Here is a 19875-nt window from a genome sequence, read left to right on the forward strand (position 1 = left end):
TAGCTAATGAGACCCATCTGAGCTCAATACATGCCGTGAACCGATGGGTGATGTAACAGTGACATGAAAGAGCGGCACAGAAAGTCTTCAAAGTAATAACCTGGTTTTAAATTTCCAAGTTAGGGAGTGAGTTTGTGCTGGAGGATTGTCTGTGGTTTGCCATGTTCATGGGCAAAGGAGCTTTTCAAAGCAGCTCTGTCCCCAGTGTCACTGGGAGACTGGGCAGGGATGTCCCAGTCTTGAGTGGTGCATCTCAGCCAGTGCCACACTTCATCCTGGGATCTTCTCGGGAGCAGATGATCGTGGACCACCGATGGACCCTCATGGCCCAGCAATAACTCCAGCGATCAGGACGGGGACATTTTGTAGAGCCCCTAAACCATCCCTGGTCCCACAGCTGATGAGACAGAGGTGTCCCACACAGCTCGAAGCCGTTCCTGGGGACCAAAGCACAACCCCACAGATGCTGAAATAAACGGCTTCAGAAAACCTCGTCGCTCTTATGGCGCGTTGCAATTTTCTGCGTGCTCCATCTCGTCTACTCACTGCTCTGCAAACAGCCACCCTCTCCGTGTCTGCACCAGAGACAACAGCTTCTGATGTCACTTCTGACATCACGTTCTGCTCTGCGAACGCTCATGGTTGTTGTCTGATTTAGTCTCTCCCAGTTCAACTCCAGGTGGTTGTTCTCGGCTTGTGTGTTGCTTTTACTTTATTGCATTGTAGCAGAAACTGGCAGTCTGGGTCCTTTGGAGCTAAGGTCTCTGTGTTGTAGACAAGTTCTCTTTCATTTTATTTTCCCTGTTTTTAGTCAAAACCAAGTGTTTCTTTTGGAAAAAACAAACAAACAAACAAACCAAAAGCACAAAAGAAGTTATGGAGAAGCAAACATTGTTTGAGCCAGGTCTGCGTTGTGTCCTGTGTTACGTTAAATTGTGTATGTGATTTCCAAGTGTAGGTCAGGTCAGCTGCTTAATTGAGATGGGTTTGGAGCTGATGTGCATCATGTCCCTAAAGTAAGGACTTGCCCTCGGTGGTATTGCTGACCCATTGCTTTTGGTGAGGTCGAAATTGAAAATAAGTTTGCGTTTGCTTCTTGAACCTTTTTCCTCCGTGGCTTCTAGAAAAACCTGAGGCATATCATAGAATCACAGAATGGTTAGAGTTGGAAGGGACCTCAAAGATCATCCAGTTCCAACCCACCTGCCATGCGCAGGGACACCTTCCACTACACCAGGTTGCCCAAAGCCTCATCCAACCTGGCCTTGAACGCTTCCCGGGATGGGGCAGCCACAGCTTCTCTGGGCAACTTGTTCCAGTGCCTCAGCACCCTCTGAGTGAAAAATTTCTTCCTTATATCTAATCTGGATACTGAATCTAATCTGGATCACCTGAATGCACCCGTCTGCTGAGATGCCCAAACCTCTTTTCTTGCATGACCTCTGGGATGAAACCCAACAGCATCCCACCATGGCACAACCTGCCACTACACCTCACATCAGGACCATCTCTAGACTCAGCCTTAACATCTTTCTGGACAGAGGAGCCTTAACAAAAGCCATCTCCACACTGCCAGGTCCTGCAGATTGGCAAATAATGGTGGAATAACCCCGACATGGAGCCTTCAACTTCAGGAGAGAAATCCGTGCTTCGACTCCCTCCTTCTGTTGTGATTTCAGCCTGTTGTGGATTTGGCTGAGGCTCATCCCAGCACATCAGAAGGAGAACGTTGGAGGGATTTGTTTAATTCTGCTTGTTTTCTGCTTCGGGTTTGCTTGTGTGGGGTTGGCCGGTTGCCTCTGCAATTTGTAATTCGCTTCTACGCCGGGTCTGTTATTCCGTTAACCATAATAAGCTTTCAGACTGCCAGCCCCTGCTTTGCTGATAGCAAAGAACGTTGCGAGTAACGTGGCTTTGCGGGGCAGCCAAGTAGCCCAGGAGCAAAGGGAAATAACCCAAGGGGGTGACTAACAAAATCATAAGGTGCAAAGGGAATAATGACCCGAGTTATTACGTTGCTTTACAGAAGCTTTTAGCATTTCAGACAGCTACGGTTGCTCTAACCTAATGCTGCTTTGCTTTTAATTGACTAATAATTGCTAGTCCCTGAAGATGGCTCTTGGTAGGGGCACGGGGCGTTTCCTCACTGGTTGAATAGCCAAGGCAGGTCCCATTTTGGTTTAATTTCTGATAATCCATCTCTGTTGAGTTGCTTTTGGCTCATATTGCCGTAGGGGAAGGAAACACTTGTTCTTCTGTCCCTGGAGCTGGTCCTTTCCTTCCTTGTTATTTCAGACCTTCTTGGTGAACAATTCCCGTAACTGTGTCGTGTTTGAGGTGTATGTGTGTACACCTATACTGGGTATGGAGCAGCTGATTTCACAAAAGCACCTGAGTGGTGTAGGAGCTAAACTCTGTCTCAGAGGGTACAAGAGAGGTTGGCCAAGACCTGCTAAGCTGTTGAGATCCAGGAAAACCAAGCAGAGTGAGGAGCACATGTTCCTCCCAACACGCTCGGCTGTTTGCAGCCACGCTGCGTCACACAGCTCGGAGTGTGCTTGGTACGTTCCTTCTTGTTGAAACCCAAAAAGCTGGGAAGTGGGGTTTATCTGTGATGGAAACCAAAGCCATGGCCAGGACTGGGGCTATAAGACTTGATCATTTTGCCTCCTGAAACCATTGCTCCAAGCTCAGCCTCGGACCACGGTGCTGGAGCAGGAGGTTCTTGGGGACGATCCCGGCCCCAGGAGTTTGCAGACAGCTCACGTTGGAGCATCAGTCTCATAGAAGGGTCAATTTGAGCCTTTATTTCTTACTGGTGTAGATCGAAGCGTGGAGAAAGGGATTACCCTCAATGAGGGTGGAGGCAGACGCAGAGCAAGCGATCATGGGGAAAACATCACAAAATGGTCTTCCAGGACGAGCTGTCATTTTGCCTTCTGGCAGCCAAAGCTCAGAAAGGAAAAAGAGCCTTTTCCATTGATGCAGGACCATCTCCATGCAATGAAACCCTCCCTGCTCCCCTCTAGTAGTTATTTTTTTTATCCACTGACTCCCTTCATTACTTTCTGTATTGACTTGGTGTCTCGGACAGGTCATCTGTGAAAGCTGCCGTGATCCCAAATGTGCCGGCTCAGGCTGAGTTAGTTCAGACAAATAGTGTCTCCGAGGCTGCCTCGGTTGGGAACAAGTAGCTGCAAAAGCCCTCGACAGAACGTATGAGGCTTTCCAGGATCCAGCCATGCTTTTAGGAAGTCACCAGGGAGCCATGAAAGTGCAGAGAGCTTCCAGCCGCGCTCCTTCTCTGTTTCTTACTCATCATCGCGAAGGACGGTGGTGACGAGTCCGTGTCCGCTCCCCCACGGCCGAGGGACCGCTCAGGGCAGCTGCAGGGTAACAAATTCAGGGGCAAAAAAAGGAAAACTGACTGTATTAAAAATGCAGAGCCCTGGTGAAGCTGTCACGTACTTCCCCGGGGAGGCTAAAACTTCCGTGGGGTGTGAGGAGGCTCTGCAGATAACTCTGAATATAGGGAGTTACGGTAATGGACGGTTTTGGAAGGAAAAAAGAAATGTCATTTGTGGTAAAAGCTCCAGCGAGAAATGCTCCATCCTTCCTCTGCCAAAGCACCCAAGGGAGGGTGTTTGGGCTGGAGGATTTTGGATTTAGCCATGTCGATGATGCTCATTTTTCCTCTCTTCCTGTTTGTCCTGGGCTGTTGGGACAGACTGTGCACCCCAAAGACTTACGGATTTTACTTTGCCAATAGTGGAACGTTCATAAAAGATTTTCTCTTAAAATTGCATTTTAAGAGTTTCCCATTGTTTTCCCAGGGTTAATTGTCCATCAATGTAGTTTAATTAATCAGCTTGGCATTTGGGTCGTGCGATAGCTCTTTCCTTCCAAGTCCAGCATTCCTTGGAGCCCTCGGTTCAAACACAGCCCGTGTTGGCTGCAAAAAGAGCTTCTGCTGCATCTGAGCATCGCTCCCCATTTGCGTCCTTCTCCAGACACGTCCCTTGCAGCAGCAGTGTGCCAGTCACCACAATCCCTGCAGCATCCTGACCCTCGGCGACGTCTCCAACCTTTCACAGCATCTGCCCAGCGCAGCTCCATGCGGCTGCCGGCCCCTCACCTGCCTGTGGGATCCTGCCATGCACCCACTCTGCATCCAGCTCTGGGGTCCCCAACATCAGAAGGACATGGAGCTGCTGGAGCAAGTCCAGAGGAGGCCACCAAGATGATCTGAGGGCTGGAGCACCTCTGCTGAGAGAGTTGGGGCTGTTCACCCTGGAGAAGAGAAGGCTCCGCGGAGACCTTCCAGCACCTTCCAGTGCCTAAAGGGGCTACAAGAAAGCTGGAGAGGAGATTTGGACAAGGGCGTGTAGTGACAGGACATGGGGCAATGGCTTTAAACTGAAAGAGGGCTGATTTCCATGAGATCTAAGGAAGAAATTCTTCCCTCTGAGGGTGGTGAGGCACTGGCCCACGTTGCCCAGAGAAGCTGTGGCTGCCCCATCCCTGGCAGTGTTCAAGGCCAGGTTGGATGAGGCTTTGAGCAACCTGGTGTAGTGGAAGGTGTCCCTGCCCATGGCAGGTGGGTTGTAACTAGATGGTCTTGAAGGTCCCTTCCAACCCACACCATTCCATGATTCTATGACTCTTGGTTTTCCTGCATAGGAATTGCACAACTCAGCCTAAAATCCCCTTTTTACAGGTAGGTTCAGTGTCAAAATCTCTCTAAAATCCACTGGAAGGAATTTATGAAATAGTCTTTCTTATTGGTGCCACTAAGCAAACAGAGGTGCGTGCGTTTATGTGCTGGATGAGCAGGATATCGTCAGGAATAGCAATTACATCAAATAAATTCCTCGAAATGGAGAGAAGGAAATCTTTTTTCAGTGAGCTGCTCAACGGAGTGCTAAAGAGCCGAGCCTTTTAGTAGCTAGTGTCAAATTAATTACAAAATAAAGCCTTTACATTTCTGAACAGCTGGTTTTTACATTTTTTGGAGTTGGATTTTGTTCGCAATTACTGTAGGCTTGCTCCTGCGAAGTGAGCCATAAATAAGACCGGGGGAAAGTTGTTAAGGGAGTCGTGATATCTGTATAATTTCAGGGCCTGACTGGAGTGCACATGCAGAGGGTTCAGGGATTTTAGTCCTGGGATTTTCAGAGTAGGTATTTTCTCCTTTGTAAGGTTTTTTCTGGTGGTTTGATTAGTTAAGAGGACAGGAACCGATGTGTGCTGATTGCGTTAAGGTGACAATAAAAGACAACAAGAGGGCAGGCATAAAGACATTTTATGCTGTTGCCTTTTCAATGTGCTCTTTGGGTCGTTTATGTTTGGATCAGGGGATGCTCCCACCACTGGTGGCATCTAGGCTGCTTCAGAGCAACTTTGGTCGCTGCTTTATGAACTTGTGGTGCAATAAATCAGGGTGAGGCCAAAGCGAAGCTGTCAAGCAGTGACCCAAGGAATGCTTGAAGATAAAAACAGATGTTTGTTTTGAGGGCAGGTTCTCAAAATTTGGCCTTATTGCAATCCCCTGCCTCTGCAGCAGCCACTGGTGGCTTTTGCAGCAGGGTGGTGGGTTTGTCCAACAGATGCCATTCCCTCCCAGCATAGCGTTGGCCAGAGGCAACGTGCTTCTGCCCTTATATTAAAAAGAAAAGGTTCTTTATAGGTGCTTGGATACCCAGCTGTGTAGTTTGGATGGGGGACAGGTAATTGGACCGAGGATTTGGCATTTGGTGCCAAGAGGGTCTTTGCGGTGCAGGTGAGACCCTCATCTCAGCCTCGAAGCTGGAAGAGGAAGCACATTTCGGGGCTGGCAGGTTCTGGTGGATATTTTTTTTTTTTTTTAATATATATATGTACTTGGCAAGCTAATTAAAAGGATATTTTTCTACTTTAAAGCCATGCTGTGTGCGCTGAACAAACTCATTTCCTTGCCTGGGTTATGAATATCTTCTGAGGTTATTACGAGCTAGAAGCAACTGGAATCACTGAAACGGGCCACGTTGGCTTCGTTTTCACATGTGCTCAGCTCCAGGTACCAGATCTCTGGCTTGAGGGTGCTCCAGAGAGCCGAGGGGTCCTGTGCATCAAGAAAAAGTTTAATTACACTTTTCTTACCTCCCACGGCTCAGGTTCTGTCTCTAGTTCAGGCTGTTGGGTCTGTGTCTCATCTGCACAAGTAGCAGGTGGTGCGTAGTTGGAATATATCTATACCTGTATATTTTTTAAAGGAAACAAAAACAACATCTGGGATGCTCTGGCAAACTGTTTGCCCATAAAGAGCTTTGAGTCCCCCTCGAGCGTGAAACATGCTGTGAAAACATAAAGGAGCCAACGGACACCTAAACCTTTGGTAGCAAGTAAATAGACTTTAGACTGTAGTAGACCATAAACAGACTCTTCGGAGGTCTCCACCAAAATAGTGGAGTGTTGGTTTTAAGGAGGGGTGCAGAAGAGCTGCCCAGCTCTCTTGAGAAGGTTTTGAGTTGAATAAAGAGTTAAGGGATAAAAAAAATCTGCCTTTAGACTAATAGGGCTTTCATCCATCATCAGTGGTGGAACAGGAGTCCCAGCCCTGGAGAAGGGATGCAGTCGCGGAGAAGATGCTGGTGCCTGGCTGGTGCTTTGTGTCTTGCACTAAATACTGTGTCACTGCTGCTCAGCTGAGGGATGTGTACAGCGAATCCTTTAACAGGAGTCGGGGATTCCCTGCGTGTGGCTGGTCCTGGGGCCTCGATCGAGTTGTTCAGGGATGGTTCCTAAAATCCGCCATGTAACTCGAGGCACCAGCTCTGCGCCATGGGGGGGGGTGTCCCAAGGCCTTTCTGGAACGGCAAAGGAGTGCTCAGAGCTGTGACTGTACAAATAATAAATAGCAGCTGTAAAATCTCTCGCTGAATCGGCTACTTCAGCAGTAATTTAAATTAAAAGGCTAACGGAGCGTCAGCCTTTAGGCAGAGGGTCCTTAGAGCATCCGTGCTGCGCTGCCTGCGGAGGCTGCGGATCGGGTGCTTGTGTGAGGTTTGAGAATACAGAATGCAAAACTATTTCATTGCTGTGTTTTGTTTTTTTTCCTTTTAATTTCCCTGGAAAATTTGCAAGTCCTTTCATACGATCTGTGTAGGGCGTCGAACGTGTTACGTGTATGTTTGCTGGGAGCAGCAGAGCCCGGCTGTTGCTGTTTGCCCCATATAGCAATATGTGTGCTCCGAATCTGAGTCACTCCCATGCAGAACGTTATCACAGAATCACAGAATGTCAGGGGTTGGAAGGGACCTCAAAGGATCATCTAGTCCAATCCCCCTGCCGGAGCAGGACCACCTAGATCAGATCACACAAGAACTTGTCGAGGCGGGTTTTGAAAATCTCCAGAGAAGGAGATGCTCAGGATGATTTATATTAACCCAGCAGGAGTCAAGCGGATTTAGAACCATAGAATGGTTTGGGTTGGAAGGGACCTTCAAGATCATCCAGTTCCAACCCCCGTGCCATGGCCAGGGACACCTTCCACTACACCAGGTTGCTCAAAGCCCCATCCAACCTGGCCTTGAACACTTCCAGGGATGGGGCAGCCACAGCTTCTCTGGGCAACCTGGTCCAGTGCCTCAGCACCCTCAGAGGGAAGAATTTCTTCCTTAGATCTCATGGAAGTCTCCCCTCTTTCAGTTTAAAGCCATTGCCCCGTGTCCTGTCACTACACACCCTTGTCCAAAGCCCCCCTCCAGCTTTCTTGTAGCCCCTTTAGGTACTGGAAGGTGCTGGAAGGTCTCCCCGGAGCCTTCTCTTCTCCAGGCTGAACAGCCCCAACTCTCTCAGCCTCTCTCCATAGCAGAGGTGCTCCAGCCCTCGGATCTTCTTTATGGCCTACTCTGGCCCCGCTCCAACAGCTCCATGTCCTTCTGATGTTGGGGACCCCCGAGCTGAACACAGCACTGCAGGGAGGGGATTTGCCGAGACCATCATCTTTGCTCAGCTGCTGTCATGGCTGGAGACCTCCCAGCACCCGACCTTGGGTGGGCACTGCGATGACGGGGTGCTGCCCGTGCTGGGCTGCGATACCTCATCCCATGCTCTGCTCCAGCGCTGCTCTGCTCTGAAAAGGGACTGTGAAAACACCACCATGCCATACCTGCTTTACTGCCGCGCAGTGATTTGGAGATCCAATCGGCCCCGTTTACAAACATGAATTTTATTTTTTTCCCCTGCTTGACAGTACCAGTTTACCCTGGAATCAGAAAGTTAATTTTGTCGTGTCCTCAGTGATGATGATGATGATATAAGCTGCAGTTGGTCCCTGGGTAAGTGTTTGCGGGGTGAAACACGGGTCAGAAAGTCGGGCTGCTGGTGTCCCCCGCCACGCTGGCTCTGCCCAGCTAAAAGGAGGGGAAAAGAGTGAAAAGATTTAACTTCCTACAGACAATCAGCTGAGCAGAAGGGGCTGTGGTTACTAATTCTCTGAATTGAGATGGGATAAAACCTGCTTTAGCTGTTATTTTCCTATTTTCCTATTTTTCCTGCATAAGGGGACCATTTCTTTTGCATCTGTCATTGCGTATAATTCAGTTCCAGCTGGGAATAGACGTGCCGACGTCTTACTCGAGGTGACCCTGCTTCGTTTGTCGTAACTCCAAATGGTGAAACAGCGTTACCGTAACACATCCGCGTGGTAGGGAGCAGAGGGTTGAAGTACAGTGGGATCAGATGTGCTCAGCCCCGGGAGCAAGCACGGGGTTGGCTCTGGTCCACTGGTTGCCCCATGAGCGCAGCAGTTGCATCCTGTGAGCCGACGCTTGGAGATATCTGGCTCTCCGAGGTGGCGGTTGCATGGATGGTGTGTCGGAAGTGACGGCGTTTTACCTAATGACAGGCCTGATTCAGCTCGCTCCCATCTGCAGCGAAACTCCCACTGCCTGCGCTTGGCACGGGTTGGTGTAAATCCGGTACGATGTCTGCGCTCCTCATGCTGCCGTGGTTTCCAAGCACCTCGCAGGCGTGAATGCAGGTGTCCTCACACGCTCCTGGGAGTCAGACACCACTGATGTCCCTGTTTTTACCTATCTGCAGGCTGCGTTTTCCCCCAGAAGGTGAGAAACATGCGGGCTGCCAGTCCTGGCTGCTCCACGCACCCAAAGGGAGTCCTTCAGATGAGACTCACCAGCGTGCTGATGGCACATGCATGAATGATGGAGCGTGGTTGTGCATGCATGAGTGATGGGGAATTGCTTTGTGTGCATGAGCAATGGGAGAAGAGAAGGCTCCGCAGAGACCTTCCAGCACCTTCCAGTACCTAAAGGGGCTACAAGAAAGCTGGAGAGGGGCTTTGGACACAGGTGTGTAGTGACAGGACAAGGCTTTGGCTTTAAACTGAAAGAGGGGAGATTTCCATGGGATCTAAGGAAGAAATTCTTCCCTCTGAGGGTGCTGAGGCACTGGCACAGGTTGCCCAGAGAAGCTGTGGCTGCCCCATCCCTGGAAGTGTTCAAGGCCAGGTTGGATGAGGCTTTGAGCAACCTGGTGTAGTGGAAGGTGTCCCTGCCCATGGCAGGACGGATGGGACTAGATGGTCTTGAAAGTCCCTTCAAACCCAAACTATTCTATGATTCTATGATTTTCTACTCTGGAGAATAGTGGGATGTTGCTGGGAGGTCTATGTGCAGCCAACAAGTGCAGGAAGAAACACACCCTGCATACAGCCACCCCAACGTTTGCTCTGCCTAATAGCAGAGCCATTACAGGAACGTCAAAAAAAAGCACCTTGTGCTGACTTTTAAACATCTTTAATTGCAGTGTCTGGAAGTGCATTATGGAGCGATCTTTCTCAGTTTACTCAAGAGAGTTTAAGTGCCTAAACAGTGATGCTCTGAGTTATGGCTCAATTATATGCCAGCGAAAACCTGCAGTGCCAAATGCCGTGGTGCGCAGGGGCATAAAACCATCACCCGACCATATGGCTGTGGCTGTTCACACTGGCCGTGGTGGCCAAGCTGGTCCTCAGCTCCAGCCCAAGCCTCGTGCTGGTTGGGCGTAGCCTTTGCTTTTTCTTGTGCCCCAAATATTTCACTGCAGGCAGAAGTTCTAACACTCAGGGCTGTAAGTAGTAGAAGCCCCCTGGGGTTTGAAGCTTTGCTGGCTACAGAGAAATGCTGTTTTCAGTACGACGTTGAGTACTTACCTCCTCTGTGTAAGGATGAGGGAGTGGTTGCTGCTTCTTCTTCGGAAAAGGCATGAGATGAAGTTGTCCCACTGGGAGTATTTGGAGCTGTTTGTCCTTTTGATGAGGCTGGTGCCTCCCTCCTGCGCTAGCTCTGCAGAAGAGCTGGGCGTTCCAGGCAGGGAATGGCCTAAAAAAGCTCCAGACATGAGCACAATTTTATAGCAAGGAGCAAAAGCGTCTGGCATTGGCTGAGGAGAAACTGTCGTGCAGGTTCTTAGTATCTCAGGAGGGTTGTGGAGGGACTGAAGGCCATGACCAAGGAGTCTCCAGCCAATCTCACTCTCAATGACCAGGACCGACCAGCTCATGAATGTTTCCACATCCCTTCTTTGGCTTTAGGGTGCTGCTTGGTGGTGTTAAGGTGCATGGGAGACATGAAGATTGTCAATCAGCATTTTCTGGAGAACTCATGTAGTACGTGATACCCTTCCTTAGCTGGAGGGATTTGGCTTTGACACTGACATCTCAAGTCCAAATATTTTATCCTCGCTGTTTGCTAAGGATCCATAACGTTCTGTGTTATAGGATCCATAACGATCCTTTGCTAAGGATCCATAAGTATCTTCATGAGGATGAGTGCTGGGGGGGATCTGTGGGCTCCTGTTGCACGCTCTCGAGGTATTTTTGGCAGGACCATACAGAAATATTGCCGTTGTGAGGCCCAGAGCTGCTGGGCTGGAGGCAGAGCTGGGCTGGTACTGGGTAGGGAGTTCAGCAAGGGTAATGAAGAACAATTCGTTAATGAATCAGTGGGGAGAGGTTGGGAAGACAGATTGTAATTATTATCCAGATGAATCCTGGCCTTCAAGCCATATGCTGGCACCTGTTAAAAGGCTCCGGGGCTTCTGCTGGGATGCGCAGAGCTTGTCTATGGGTTGCTGCTGGTGGAGGGACAGCCTTGGTGGTCACTAAGGAGGGACACAATGCTCCGTCACCCGCCTTTCTCCGCTTTCCGCACCATCTGCTGCTTCCTGAGGGCATCGTCCAGGTTTTGTCTAGTCTGACCTCGTTCAACCCGAGTCGGGTGATATCACCATCCCAGCCTGACGTGTCTCGGGCCGTTGACCTCATTTCACCCTGTGTGCGTGGTTAGTGCATGCCAAGTGGCCTCACACTTTTGCTGGGGCATTGATTTTCATAAGGTGAGAAACTTTTTGTTAAAAAAATCCCACCCTCTCCCCCCAAAAACCCTGGAAACCAGTAAAAAGTGGAGGACGGCGTTCTGCATGGGGTTATGTTGCACGGATAGCGTTCTGCAGACCGAGTTCTTGGGAAATTCCAAGATGTTCGTGGGTTAATTTGCGTTCATGTGGGAATGTGCAGATACTGTTTCCTACCACTAATAAATTAAGATCCGGTGGGACTGAGCTCCTGTCGCATCGTTCCGCATCGGTTTGTTATGTGTGGCAGTAATTAGGGCTTGATGGGGATCGGAGAGAGGGCAGCAGTTTTCTTAGTTTATAGACTGATGTAATTCTCAAATATTTGGAGCTTCACCGTTATAGTTTATTCATTCGCTGCCAGAATATTAGTGCTGTATTTCTTTTTAAATACCCACTTCACCAGTGCTAAATTGCAGCGATCACCGTGGAGATGATTGATGCCACCTATAAGGACCTCCATAAGTACTCAGTGTTCAAATAGTTGCACCAATATGCCATCACGGGGAGGGCCGATCGCACAAAGCAGAAGAAAATGCCAGTATCTCTTAGGGAATTAAACGTGCCAGCCCGTCGTGCCTCTGCGTTGGCGCTGCTGAACTTTAACTGGACTGGAAGGATGGAATATGGAATCACAGAATGGTTTGGGTTGGAAGGGACCTCAAAGATCATCTAGTTCCAACCCCCTGCCATGGGGGGTATGAATTGTGATCCGCCGAGAGACACTTAATGCCGTCCTATAAAATAAACAAATTGAAAAGAGAATTGGTCCCGTCCAGTGGCAAAAAACAGTTTTGAAGGCGGAGATGGATGCATCAGGAGTGTTACACATTATGGAGCAGCTTGTCAGCGATGGTAGACTATTACATTTGGGATGTTGGCCGCTGCTAGTTTATAAAAGAAATAACATTATTGCCAGCACAAGCCTATCGTAGCCTCAGGCAGTACCTAGGACCTCAATTACTTCTTATTTTAAAATAGCAGACTTGTATGAAACCACAGCTGACATCCCTGCTGTTCCCATACAGTAGTGCGACAGCGGTGCCCGGAGGGGTGCGACCAGACGTGGAGCTGATTCCAACGGAGCAGCCCCCTGCCTCACCTTGCCGAGCTGCTTGACAAGCCCCACTGGGCTATCTCAGTCTTGGAGGCCGAAAGGAAAACTCTGGCCTTGTAAACACATCTCTGACAACTTTTACGGCTCTGCTTTCCAGAGCTCCGTCCCCGTTACTCTTCTCTGTTGCGAGATCGAACCTGACACCATGAAGGATGGATGATATTTTGCTTGTCTGATGTGCATCTCTGCCAGGTTTCTGATAATTCGAAACAAACATGAATTTAAAGAGAATTCCATCACTATCCATTGAGGGGGAGAAGGTACCAAAGTATGTCATCTACATATGGTTTTCCCTCTTGATTTATGTCAATGTTTGAAAGAGCTGTGCCTTGTGTTACAGTCTCTTGAGGTTGACCAACCAAGTCAACTTTTGAATACATGGGTCTGTGAGTTTTCTGTATTCCCCCAGTGTTTTTGTAGGACTGAGATATACAATCCTCTCCAACAAAGAGGATGCCCCGCTTAGACTTGCATCCCCCTCTGCGTGGGATAGGGACTTGATTCCTTCTTTCCTTCTGCTCTTCAGTTTGGAAGGGACATGAAGTATTTTCTGCCTGTTAGGAGTGAATTCGCTCCCTTACCAGGCTGTCGTGTTCTCCTTTTGGAAGAGATGCTCTTGGGATTTGACGCTTCAGAAAGCTGTTTATTGGAGGCATCCATCGCTATTTTGCTCTTTGCAGCCATCGTGTTCATTATAAATAACATACCACTACCTTCTGCCAGGATGTGAACAATGGACCATCGTGATGTGCTTGCGTGGAGCCAACTGGACCGTGCTGTTCCTTGCACCTCGAGTGAAATAATGACATGGCTCAATGCCACTGTTGGCTCAGTGGGTGCCACGGGGAGCTGGTAGCTATGGGAATGTATTGCTCTGCTGAAAAATCAGAAATAAGGTCGTCTTTCCTCCTAAACAGGATCCTTTTCCCATCATCTCATGTGTGTTCCTGCCAAACCCATCTTCATTCTCGCCAGGCCCTTTCAGCTTCATGGTCCCCTTCTGGAGCTGTCTGGAAAGTCCCTTTGTTTCCTTTTTGCTCTGTTGCCCTTAACACTGTTGGATATAGCTGGATATGATACATGTCTCTGAACCTTTGTGTGCCACGATTGTGGAGAAGATGATTGTAAAGGATGCTAAAATGGTTGTGAAGGATGCTAAATAGTTGTGAAGGATGCTAAAATGGTGTGAAAGTGAGCTAATTTGCTCCCTTTCCAATGGTTGGTACCTTAATCTGACAACTGACGTCTTGCCTTCTCAGGAGCTCTAGCCAACGTCTTTGTCTGGGTTTAGAAAAGTAATTACAGACTTCAAATTCCTTGCTTTTACCATCACTGCCACCTCCATACTGAAAAGATAATTCATCAGCAGATAGGCTTGTCCTGTGTGTTGCTGGTTATAAACTGTGAAGTACCTTTTTTCTCTATGACTCTGGTCAGGCTTGCTTGTGTCCTGAAGCTCAGTCTTTTTTTGCCCTCTTGGTTGACACACAGCAGGACGTGCTGTGTCGGAGCTTTTGATGGTGGGGTCTTCTCTTTGTACCTGGAATTTGTTTGAGATAGCCATGCTCTGTGTTTTAATTGACAGGATACACGTTTTTTCCCTTTCCACGCTGAAGAAGGGCTCGTTGTGTCACCCAGATATTATTCACAGATTTTTGAACGTGTTTACCTTTATACTTCAACAGGGGTTTTCAGAGGAACTGTCAAAAGTAACAAGTGACCCATCAAAGAAAAAAAATAATGGTATTTTTATAGACTATTCTCAAGGTACGCGTTTGTATTTTTGTTCCTGGCTTGTGCTGGATGTGCTTTTTATTGCACGTTAAGACATTACTAACAGCAAGAAGTGCTGCTTTCCCCCAAGACAGATAAACTGAGGTTAAATCATTCCGCTTTGCCTCGTGTTTACTGTCTGAGGCGTGCTGCTGCCATAGGATATACTGCTTACGCCCTTTCTGAACAGCTCTGGCCTTTCATCCTGATGATCTGATAACGCTCTGAATCCTTCCTCGTTATCAGGGAGCCCAAAAGAGCCTGAAACCAAGAGGATCCTTGGAAAAGTTGTATCTTCCTAAATAATCATTCGTAGCAAAGGTGAGAAGGGGAGGAGCAGCCTGACCTCGTTTAATCCAAGTTAAAATGAATGCATATGGATTTTTGAACCTGGCAACATCTTGTAAATACTGTTATAAATAGTCTTTTGTAGGTTCTTCAGGAAAGATGGAAAACCTTGTGGTTGAGGGTCTGGAGAGATGTACCCATGGTTGTCCCATGCCATGATCTGCCGCCGCAGTTGGGAATTGAGCACCATGACTAAGCCCTGCTGTGTGTGCAGGGAAATTTTGTATATGGGGATGCCATGTATTTATTATTTTAGGATGAGAGGAAATGGCCTCCAGTTGTGCCAGGGGAGGTTTAGATTAGATATTAGGAGAAATTTCTCAAAACTTGGTCAAACGTTGGAACAGGTTGCCCAGGGAAGTGGTGGAGTCACCATCCCTGGAAGTGTTCAAAGAAGGTGTGGATGTAGGACTTCAGGACATGGTTTAGTGGGCATGGTGGTGTTGGGTTGACAGTTGGACTTGATGATCTTAGAGGTCCTTTCCAACCTTAACGATTCTATGATTGTATATATGGCATTTATGTATGTTTTGGTAGGGGACCATCCATATAGGCACTGGAGTTTCTCCCAGTAGAGAAGGTGGAAGGAGCCTGACCACGGTTTGAGGCCGGAGGTACCTGGCAGTGGGACATGGGCATCTCGTGGGAGCTGTGCTGTGGAGGAAAAATGAACCCTGTGGGGCTTTCTTTAATGCCCACTTGGCTTTCCACAGTTGCCTCCTAAGCAGGGCTGTTGGCCTCAAAGCCTTCATCACTGTGAAACAGTCGCTGGAGGTTTTGAACTGGGATTCAAAACCTGGTGAGCACACCGCGTCCGTGCTCAGAAAGGTTCTCGCTCCATGCAGTGTTGATGGAGAGCAGGATGGATGGGGATGTGTTTTCTGGGATGTGGAGAGGTGGTACGTAGAGGGGAAGCTGCTGTTGTGTGTGGCATGTTGCATATAGTAGGGTGGTGACTGCTGGTTCTTGGCCAACTCCAGCCGCTTTTCATGGACTTGGGTGGTCACTTGCTGAGGGTGGAGCAGAGGGGACAGAGGAACATCTCTTCCTTTTCAAGTCGCTGTTGGATTTCTTTTTCTGAGATTGGGGTCCCAGAAATGCAGCCGAGGTGAACCTCGGGCCTCCGTCGCTTCAGATCTTGTTTCTTGGATAAACATGCCCTAACTGGAAGTTTTACATTTAAATTTTTACAACTGCAAAGGGCCGTATAAAAAGCCCCATAAAATTCCCTGGATTTATTTGGCTAAAGACTGCACCGGGTACATCAGCATCTAATCCTGAGTCAGCATTTACATTGCACTGTTGCCTTCGATACACGCTTCCGTGCTTTCCCGTGATGTTCGCTAATGCCAGTTTTCTTCTTGCTGTATTTTAACTATCCATAATTGGATATTTTTGACTTCCCCCTTCAAAGCCTATCTGGGAAAAACCCATCTCCAGGCCCTGGCTGTTAACGCCGGCTTCGTGTTGTTCGGCTTATCTTTCCAGCTTGAATGGTTTAATAGGTCAGTCGAGTATTAAAATGGGATTTCACTTGGATATAAAATCTTTTTTAAAGGGCATAGGGTTTTTTTTCCTGCAAACATTTCATATTCTCTGCATTTTTTTTTTTCCTCCAGTTGGAGGTTTTAAACTTGAATATGATTTTATATGTCTCTTTTTTTCCCCTGCTTCCGTGATGCTGTGGTTATAAGGCATATGTCAATATTTGAAGGGAATAAATTGCTGATGACTCCAGATTCCGTTTAGTTTTATGAATCATCTTGGGGCCGTATGATCTCAGCAACGGCATCAGCGACGTGTGATCTCTGCCGGGACTGCAGCCGGCGTGCCGCGCGGCGCCGGGCCCCCTTCGCTCGCGGTGTTCGTTACCGCCGGTTGCTGGATGCTTACTGATGGCAAAACCTCAACTTTGCGGAGCCGTGAAGCAGCAAAGTGACTCAAAGACGACTCACGCTCCTCATTTCGAGCTGGTGCTTGTCAGGAGTCACCACGTGCAAAGGTTGGGGGATTTCTAAATGGCTCTGAGCCATTTTATCCTCTTCTCCTAGAGGAGGAAGTTCTGTGCATCCGCACGTCGCCCGGTGTGTCAGGGCGAGGCACAGGAGGGACTTGTTGTGGTTTAATCTTTGGTGTTCCATGTGCTCTCCCAGTTCAGGGGAGGGCTGAGTGCAGGACTTGTCAGTGCCTGAGACTGGCAATGCCACTGCAATCGAAGATGTCACATCTCTGCTGCCCCACGAAGAGCCACCCCACTTGGAAACCCATGTCCACCTCACTTGCAAACACATGTCCACCCCACTTGGAAACCCATGTCCACTGCACATGGAAACCCATGTCCACCCCACTTGGAAACCCATGTCCACTGCACATGGAAACCCATGTCCACCCACTTGGAAACCCATGTCCACTGCATATTGAAACCCATGTCCACTTCACCTGGCAAACCATGTCCACCTCACACTGCAGAGCTACTGGTGGCCTGGCAGCCACCACCTGGGCTTTGCTCAGAGTTTCTCTCAAGAGACAGGCCAAAACGAGACTAAAGAAAGAGCAAAAGCGATGGAGGAAATCTTTCCTCATTTGCCCAAGTGTTTTTAACTCTTTTTGTTTCCTTAGTAGTGGTAGAATGAGGAATTAATGGGATATTTCATGTTTTTGTGTCGAGAGAGCACAGGCACCATTCACGTTGCTCCCTTTGGGTGGAAAGCAGTGGGCATGATCTGTGCCTACAGGGTTTGATACTCACCAGCTGGATGAGCGTGGAGTAAGCGTGAGCTTCGGTGCTGGTGTTTCCATCCTTTGGGAATGAGCCCACCTCCAAGTCTGCAGCCATGAGCTTGCAGCGGTGGTGGCCTGAGGTGTCTCGCATGAAACCGAGGAGTCGCATCGTGTTTCAGCACAAGCTCAAACACAGCAGTACGTGTGTTTCTTGGAGACTTAACGTGATGCGACTCTGGCGAGCTGCTGAAGACGTTTGTTCGCTGCTGTAAAACGACTTTCCCTTCCTCTCTTCCATCTTTTATCTTCTGTAAGGAGAACACAATGCTCTGAATGATTAAACCAGATTAGGTTTATCTGCAGACGATTCCCTTTGATCTGCGGCACGTGGCCATTTCTCATCCCTCTGTCTGCGTTCGGGTGGGAAGAGGCATTGGTTATATGGGAAATACTGTATTATTTCTTCTCTTCTCTCCTTGCAGGTGTTCACAAAATATGGGAAATGCTACATGTTTAACTCAGGAGAAGAAGGACGGCCTCTTCTTACCACAGTTAAGGGTGGGACAGGCAATGGACTGGAAATCATGCTAGACATACAGCAGGATGAATATTTGCCAATATGGGGAGAAACAGGTAAGACCTTCTTTTTCCTCCTGCAAACATGCATGTACTGGTGATTTTTTTGGAAAGACCATCCCATCTCATCCTCCCCAGCCAATATCTAAACCTATAGCTCTTGAAAGCAAGAGGAACCCAGTCTGTACAGAAACGAGTTGCTTTTCTTCTCGATGTCTGTGGCTGCTGGTAGGGTCCAGCATGTCCATGGGTTCAGCTCATCAGTGAGTGCTGGACTTGGGTGTCTCTGCACCAACCATTGGGATGCCAAACAGGAGTGTCATCACCTGTCCTGGGGTGGGCACTTGTGGGTGACAAGAGGTGTGGTGTCTCCTTCAGACACTCCAGCACATCCCGCTTCCCTAGAACAGCATTTTGGGAGGCCACATTCAAGGTGGACCTCCAGTTGCTGTCTGTGTTTCCCTCCTCCTTGAAATTTGGGGATATTCGTTGCCCTAATTGTTGTCTTTGCATGGGTTGGTGCTGCCTGGGTGGACCAAGGGCTCAGCTCATTGCACTTGGAGCCTTTGGAATGGATGGCATCTGTCCCCTAACAAACCCAGCTGAGTTGGGCATCTTCTGAAGAGCCAGTGTGCTGCACGGCAGCCCTCTAGTCCTGGCACAGAGAAGGCAGAATGTGCTGACCAGAAATGCTGGGCTGGGGACAGCACAGGGAGTGACTCGTGCCACCAAAGCCACCCATGTAGAACAAGCCTTATCAATTCTTCAGCAGCGGTGGCTGCAGTTTTTGTGAACCCATGTTGACATTTGAAACAAATCATCCAAAAAAATGTTGGAAAAATTGCCCGCCTCGCCATTTCTCTGGCAGACACAAGGCAGAGCGTTTGCGGTGGGAGTTTTTCAGGATGAGGTTGTGCTTATTTTGGGGTATCAGGAAAAGGAGAGGAGCAAATAATCACTGAAGGTATTGTGTCGCCATCGTGCCATCATCCTCTGCAAAGGAGCCCCTTTGAGCACCGTGCAAACTTCTGCTCAATAGCAGAGAGGAGAGTTGGTTACATTCATTCAAAACTTCAGATTTGTTTGTGTGGTGTATGATTGCTACGATTGAAACAGATTCCCACGCCTCGTCAATCATTTAAATTGTGCAGGTTTTTCTAGCAAGAGCTTTGCCTTCCACTTTTCCTCTTGTACTCGAAGTCGGCCCGATCTGGCCCGGGTGAGGAGGAGGAGATGGTGGTTTGAAATAATTGCTTCTGACTTGTTGCATTTGTTTGAAGTCTTGTCCTTTTAACGGCAAAACAGATTCACAATATGGAGCAGGAAGATGAAATGCATCTTCTACCTCTCATGCTTTATCGTTCACAGGCTTCCTTGGGGGAACCCATGGGGCCGGGAAGCCACAACATTGATGGCTTGGAGATATAACAGACTTGGACAACCCCACCACAACCTCTGTATGTTCAATTTTGTTGGGTTTTGGACCCCTCTGAGGTTCCCCGTGGAGGCACAGAGCTTGTGTCACACCGTTCTTGCTTTAGACTTGCTTTTTGGAGCTGCCTTTTGGAGAGTCTTTAGGAGGAACCCATGCAGAAATGCGCTGCCTTTAGAGCTGTGCTTTTCTATCACTGCGATGCTGGGACAGGTGGATCAGTCTCGGCTGGGCAAACCAGAGTCTCATTACTCAGGTGGAAAAAAAAAAAAAAAAAGAAAAAAAGAAGTGGAGAAATAAATTGGGCAGATAAAACATGAGGGAGGAGGATCAACCAGGTCTTGTTCTTGCCGTCTGGCAGGGAAGCTGGGCAGTGGAGAGAAAGTTTCCAGTCTGGTACCTCCATGTCTATGAGCATCACCGTCATCCAGAGATTGGGTGGGATGGCAGCTTCTGCTCTGGATGCTCTTTGAAGGCAACTTCAAACCCTTGTGTGTGGCAAAGGTTCTTGAAA

At 48.5% G+C, this 19875-nt stretch overlaps 1 protein-coding gene across 2 annotated transcripts in view; it reads left to right on the top strand.

Moving 5' to 3' along the window:
• Window positions 1-19875, top strand: part of LOC104373400 (acid-sensing ion channel 2) — a 510805-nt gene that overhangs the window by 438934 nt on the left and 51996 nt on the right. For both annotated transcript variants that reach the window (XM_086626442.1, XM_086626443.1), the window contains exon 2: window positions 17836-17986. In XM_086626442.1, coding sequence (XP_086482568.1) covers window positions 17836-17986 — 151 coding nt within the window. The remainder of the gene's footprint in view (window positions 1-17835; window positions 17987-19875) is intronic.

This window comes from Tauraco erythrolophus, chromosome 25 (genome assembly GCF_009769465.1).
Source record: "Tauraco erythrolophus isolate bTauEry1 chromosome 25, bTauEry1.pri, whole genome shotgun sequence".
Lineage (NCBI taxonomy): Eukaryota > Metazoa > Chordata > Aves > Musophagiformes > Musophagidae > Tauraco > Tauraco erythrolophus.